The 6,980-nt window shown below is 47.8% G+C and overlaps 1 protein-coding gene across 1 annotated transcript in view; it reads right to left on the reverse strand.

Moving 5' to 3' along the window:
• LOC107118650 (zinc finger protein 14-like) overlaps positions 1 to 5,220 on the reverse strand; it is a 13,295-nt gene extending 8,075 nt beyond the window's left edge. Inside the window, exons 1-2 of the mRNA XM_015421011.1 lie at positions 5,113 to 5,220; positions 4,841 to 4,873 (exon numbers count right to left, since the gene is read on the reverse strand). Coding sequence (XP_015276497.1) covers positions 4,841 to 4,873; positions 5,113 to 5,220 — 141 coding nt within the window. The remainder of the gene's footprint in view (positions 1 to 4,840; positions 4,874 to 5,112) is intronic.
• Positions 5,221 to 6,980: the final 1,760 nt, after the last annotated feature.

Here is a 6,980-nt window from a genome sequence, read left to right on the forward strand (position 1 = left end):
TTGCTCTGTTATTTTTAAACTCTCAGTCAGTTGGAGCTGCTGAGTTGCAAGATTCTGATTTAGATTCATCAGCTGTTGTTCTATGTTAGTCATCTGGTCCAGCAGAGGGCGCAAGGACTCTGCCAACATTTTGGAGAACTCGGTGGTCTCTTCCGGTCGAGGGCTCAAGATTCTGGCTGGTTTCACTTTTCTTGGTTTGTCTTTCTCTGCCCTCTTCCCCGCCATCTTTATGGGTTGTTTACTTTTATGAAAACTTGCTAAAGTCTCTGAAATACGCCCACACGCTTATCTGCACAAGTCTCTCAAAACAGATTTCAATGCTTTTTCTTCCACTCCCCCCTTAGTATTTCGTTGTTTAGTTCATGCGTATGGGAGGGGCCCCTCTCGCGCTCGCTTTTTTCGCCATTCCCAGGGGGTAGCTTTCTTTTTAAATTCTTTTTTCGCTTTAACCCGACTCACAGTTCATTGTTGGTCATACGACCTCGCTCGGCACATGTTCAAAACGCTCGATCTCTGACGCTTGTCCTGGTCAGTGGCTCTAGATCCATACGGACACTCAGCGGCAGGACCGTCGGGGCGGAGGAGCGCCTCAATTCCTCAGCATCGCGCTGGCGAAAGATTAGCAACCCGGCGCTCCCCTTCCTTTTTGCTGGTGCGCAGATCACATCCCCGGGAGGGCCGGGAGATGCATCCACCAGCGTATCGCCATAAACCGGAAGTCCCAGCTAATTTGTATTTGAAAGGTATTTAATACCAGTGTTTGAGATGCTAAGGCCCCTCTGCCCACACCGTGGTTTAGGTCTTGACAGAGCAGCCAGAATGCATCCTAAATAGATAATAATTCCTAAATGAATAATAAGTGCTCAACTTTTATTTTGTGTGCCGCCTTGAGTCCCTCTAACAGAAGTTGGGTGAGATAGGAGTTTTTGGTATTTTTGGTATTCTTAATAACTAGTGTGTGTGTGCACCTGGAAGTCATGGTGACCTCTGGTCACTGACTCCTACTGGGGGCCTGGAAGGTATACAGAGAGGTGACTGAATAAAGCCTGCCCCCACATACCACCTCTGGTATCTCAAGGAGGTCTCCCATCCAAGTACTTGCCAGAGTTGACCCTGCTTAGCTTCCGGGATCTGGCTTGTCTGGGCTGTCCAGGTCAGGGTGTGAGACAGGAATATTTTAGTTAACACGTGGAATTCAATCCCACAGGAAGTAGTGGCGGCTACATAAAAACATAAGAGAAGCCAATGTTGGATCAGGCCAATGGCCCATCCAGTCCAACACTCTGTGTCACACAGTGGCCAAAAATACCAGTGCCATCAGGAGTTCCAGCAGTGGGGCCAGGACACTAGAAGCCCTCCCACTGTTGCCCCCCCCCCAGCACCAAGAATACAGAGCATAACCTGCCCCAGAGTCCCTATCTAGTGGCTCTGCTCCATATGCTTATCTAATTCCCTTTTGAAGCCATCCATGCTTGTAGCCGCCGCCACCTCCTGTGGCAGTGAATTCCAAGTGTTAATAACTCTTTGGGTGAAGAATTACTTCCTTTTATCTGTTCTAACCTGACCGCTCAGCAATTTAATGGAGTGCCCATGAGTTCTTGTATTGTGAGAAAGGGAGAAACGTACCTCTTTCTCTACCTGTTATATCCCATGCATCTCCCTTATATATAAAAGCCGGTGGTGGCACTTCTCTAGAACATTCCACACGCTTCGGAATTGGTTGGCACCCTGGTGCGCCTCTCAGAATCTGTCCCTATCCACTGGCTGCATTGCTTGAGTCTCGCCTCCAACATTCTAAATAGTTTGCTGTTCCTCTCCTCCCCCAATAGCCAGTCAGAACACATAGGTTATTTGCATATGCAGCCTCATTGGCCTTTGCCTCAGAACACAGAGGTCGTTTGCATATGCTACTTGATTGGCTTTTGCCTCTAACATTCTGTTCTGAGGTAAAATGTGTCCAATCTCCAGGTGAGGGCTAGAGATCACTCAGAATTACAACTGCTTTCCAGAAGGCAGAGATCAGTTCCCCTGGAGAAAATGGTGGGCTCTGTATCCTTATATTCTGCTGAGATGGCCCCCATATGAGAGCCAATGTGACATAGCAGTCAGGGCTTCAGAGCACGGGAGAGTGGGGTGTGTGTGGGGGGGTGGAAAGCTGAAGAGTGAAGGGGAAATAAAAGTAGGTTGATTGTTGGTTGGGAAGGAGATAGGGTTGCCAACTCCAGGTGGGAAATTCCTGGAGATATGAGGGTGAGGTTTCAGGAGGTGTGGGACCTCAGACAAGTACAAAGCCATAAACTTCACACTCCAAACCAACCATTCCCTTCTGGGGAACCATTGTTGCCAGTCTCCAGGTAGGGGCTGGAGATCACTCAGAATTACGACTCCTCTCCAGAAGGGAGGGGGAGGAGATGGAATGCTGAAGTCAGAGGGGCAGATAAAGGTAGGTTGATGTTTGACTGGGAAGGAGATAGGGTTGCCAACTCCAGGTGGGAAATTCATGGAGATTTGAGGAGTGGAGCCTGGAGAAGGCGAGGTTTCAGGAGGCGTGGGACCTTGGACACATACAAAGCCATAGACTTCACCCTCCAAACCAACCATTCCCTTCTGGGGAACCATTGTTGCCAGTCTCCAGGTGAGGGCTGGAGATCACTCAGAATTACAACTGTTCTTTAGGTAGCAGAGATCAGTTACTCTAGAGAAAATGGTGGACTCACTGTCATTATACCCTGCTGAGGTTGCCACAGCAAATTGACACTGAGCGTCCAAGGCAGTGGCATCCGCCCAGAGCCTCTTTCTAGAGCTCGTTGTATTTATTTCCACAACATCCCTGTTTCCTATTAATCTTATAAACCTCGATCATGTCACCCCTCAGTCGTCTTTTCTCCAAGCTAAAGAGCCCTAAGCGCCTTAACCTTTCCTCATAGGGAAAGTGTTCCAACCCTTTTATCATTCTAGTTGCCCTTTTCTGCACTTTTTCCAAAGCTATAATATCCTTTTTAAGGTGTGGTGACCAGGACTGTACACAGTATTCCAAATGAGGTCACACCATTGATTTATATAGGGGCATTATGATATTGGCTGATTTGTTTTCAATACCCTTCCTAAAGAACATAAGAACAAAAGCTACGGGGCAGAGAAAGCCACAAAGATAGGATTGCAGGATGTGGTCCTGATGCTGGAGACACGGAAGGTGAGAATCCACAAACACTTTCCAAACTGACACAAGACCACCCGCAGCGCATGAAGGGAGCACAAAGCCTCCGCTTGAAATCCCGCTCTTCTCTCTCGTTTGCTCCCCATATGGTGTGGGGGTGGAGAGGGCCATCAAGACGCAGCTGCCCCATAGCCACCCCATAGCTTTCAAGACAGGAGGCATTCAGAGCTGACCAAAATTGGAAGGTATTTTCTTTATATTGAATTTTACTCTGCTAAAGTGAGTTTTCCTGCCAACCTAGCAGTTCGAAAGCAAGAAATTGCAAGTAGATAAATAGGGAACACTTCAGTGGGAAGGGAACAGCGTTCCATGCGCCTTGGTGTTTAGTCATGCCGGCCACATGACCACGGAAACATCTTCGGACAGTGCTGGCTCTTCGGCTTTGAAACGGAGATGAGCACCACAACCCTAGAGTCGGATTTGACTAGCTTTCGAGCAAGGGTACCTTTACCTTTAAGGTGAGTTTATTTTACATTGTGGCACAAGTTAATATTAGAAAAGTTTTTTCGCATTGTTTATTTCTAGGCACACAAGAGCAACATCATTCGACTCGTGTGCATCTCCATTTGACACAAGGCTGGATCCCAGGAGGTCTCACATGAAATAGTTTCCTTGTGTCTTTGGATTTCTTTTTTGAAGTTAGTGCCTGATCCAACATGGCCTCTCTTGTATTCTCCTGTGTTCCTATGAGAAGTGAAATAGACACTTGGTCCAAAATATGGAAATCTGTGAAATATTTCAGATCAATTCCTTACAAGGAAAATGTGTATAAAATGTTCCATAGGTGGCATTGGTCGCCAGATAAATTGGCGAAATGCTATCCAAACCTTTCAAAAAATTGCTGGAAATGTAAAAATAACGTGGGCACGTTCTATCACAATTGGTGGGGGTGCAGTGTAACACAGCGTTACTGGTTTAAGGTACATAAACTTATTTCAGAAATTTTAAAGATGGATTTACCTTTATCCCCAGAACTCTTTTTATTAAATATGCTACCTGATCAATATAGAGTAGAAGAGAAATATGTTATCACATATATAATCAGAGCAGCACACATTCTGTTTGCCAAATACTGGAAACAAGAGGGAATACCCTCTAAGAAGGAATTAATCCACAAAGTATTAGAGGCGGTAGAAATGGACAAACTATCTACAATGCTATAGGGAAGAGATAAAACACTGTTTAAATGTAGATGGAAAATTTTTTACACTTGGATAGATAAGAATTATCGTAATTCTTATCTATGACTCCAAAAATCTTTTATCTTGTTGTACAAGATCTGTCTTATTTTCTATTGTATTTTTTTTGAAAAACTTATAAATAAAGCATAAAAAAAGAAGAAGAAGAAGGGAATTGCCCTCCGTGAGTCTGTATAATTCCCCCCTCAAGTGAGTGGCCACCATTACATCTTATGGCACTACGTCTCAGCAGTCCACTCTGTGGGATCTGCATAAATATTTCTTTTTTCTCCTGTCCTGAACCTTCTATCTAACAAATTCCCCATGTGCCCAAACCTGGGTACAAGGCACCCTTACCACGAGAGAGGGCATCTTGGGAATGCTCCTGGGCCTGCGCCTTCTGCTCCTCCTCCCAAGGAGACCCTTCCTCCTCAGAGAACCTCACTTCCATCTTCACAGACGGCCCCCACATCTGAAACTGCAGGGGGGGAAACAGGTAAGAGGAGGAATGTGAAAGACCAAGGAGACGGATCTTGCCCCTGCCCATCCTCACCCCTGCATCGAGCGACACAGCTGCCTCAAACACAGCGGCAAGAATCAGGGTTGGGGGTTTCTATCAGCCCTGGTGAAGTGTCTGGAGGGACACATATCGGGCAGGGGGGCCTTAGGCTAAGGTCAAAGGTCACAGCTTGAACGGACGGCATGAAGCTCCCTCACCTGCTCTGCCTGCCGCTTGTCCTCTGCCCGACTCAGGAGGAAGCCCTCGGCCAGGGACACCGCCTGGGAACTGGTCTCCGGCCCGCATCCTCTGACCCAGCGCTGCATTTCCTCGGGCAGGACGAGTCTCAAAGTTCTGAAGGCACCCACCCAAGAGTTCTTAAGAATTAGCATGTAGATGTAACCCCTTACAAAATTCAGCTGCTGTCCAACAAGACTGGAGGGTAGAAAATGTTACGTCAGTTTTTAAAAGGGATCCAGAGGGGAGCCAGGAAATTACAGGCCAGTCGGCCTAACGTCTGTCCCAGGCATATTAGTAGAACCTGTAATCAAAAACAGTATCAGCAATGGTTAGGCAGACTGCAGTTTGTTGGGGACACTCCAACTGTGATAGTCACATAGGTATTTTCTGGTTTTTACACCAGGTTTTTAATACTGGCCCTTTATCAGGCTTCTTTCTTACTCTTGTGGTTCTTAATTCCAGGTATCGGGTCAAGTTTGTTTCCCCCTCCCTGTGTCCAGTGTTCCCGCTAAACTGAGTTAGTGTGAGCTAGCTCACAGTGTTGTAGCGTCCAGCTCACACATTTTTGTCTTAGCTCAGGAAGGCTGGCTCCAGAGCAAATTAATTTGTGCAGGAGCCAAACTGCTCGCTCACAACTTTAATGCCAGTAGCTCACAAAGTAGGATTTTTGCTCACAAGACTCCACAGCTTAGAGGGAGCGTTGCCTGTGTCTTACTTACATCGAAGGACAAAGCCTGCTGACGACAAATCAGCACGGCTTCTGCAGAGGGATGTCCTGCCGCAACAGAGGGTGGGCAAAGAGAAATTTTTCTCCCTCTCCCAAAATATTAGAACTTGGGGGCATCCAATGAAGCTGATGGGCAGCAGATTCAGGAAAAAGTAAAAGAAATACATCTGTACACAGAGAGTGTTTAAAATGTGGAGTCTGCTTCCAGAGGATGTAGTCATGGCCACAGGAACAAACAGCTTTCAAAGGGGACTAGACAAACTCATGGAGGATAAGTCTAGCCATGGTGACTGAGGGGAATCTCCACATTCAGAGGCACTAAGCCTCTGAATCCCAGAGCAAGGAGGAAACCTCCGGGGAAGACCTCTTTGCCCTGTTGTTGGCCGTCCAGAGGAACTGGCTTGGCCACTGTGGGAGACAGGAGGGCTCTTCAGGAGGGCTCTTCTGATGTTCCTACAAGAGGGGTCCTGTCGGTGAGGCCAGGATCCTCACGGTGATGCGTTTCCAGGTGCCCTTTGATGTGTGATGTGTTTCCAGGTGCCCTGGCCTTCTGGAGGTGGGCAGGCTGATGGGGGGGGGGGCATGGCTCTCTGCCTGTCACGGTGGAGTTGCCTTGTGCTGTGGACTCAATGGGCACTGGTGGTGTTTCCATGAACACCACCTTGGCAACTGATTTCTTTTTTCTTTTTCTTTTAAATCCCCTCTCCTCTGCTGGGGGGCCTTGGATACCCACTAGCAGCCCCGGCCACACTGCCACTGCGTCTTAGGGTCTTAGGATGGGGCTGCAGTTGATTCCCATTCACGCAGGAGTTACCCCCCCCCACACACACACAAGGACCTTTTTCACTTACAGACCAAATTAAGGCTCTTCACCCCCCCCCAACCACCTAAAATCTCAAGCAACAGAACTCCAGTTTGCCACATTTCCCCTGGTACTTAAAGACACTGATTATCCCCCCCCCCCCCAGTGACACAGCGGAGCAAAACTGATGCCTAACAGGGTTGCCAGCCTCCAGGTGGGGCCTGGAGATCTCCCAGGATTATAACTGATTGCCAAAATACAGAGATCAGCCCCCCACCCCCGGGGGGGAATGCCAGCTTTGGAGGGTAAACTCTTTG

This window comes from Gekko japonicus, unplaced genomic scaffold (genome assembly GCF_001447785.1).
Source record: "Gekko japonicus isolate JY-2015 unplaced genomic scaffold, Gekko_japonicus_V1.1 scaffold3881, whole genome shotgun sequence".
NCBI lineage: Eukaryota > Metazoa > Chordata > Lepidosauria > Squamata > Gekkonidae > Gekko > Gekko japonicus.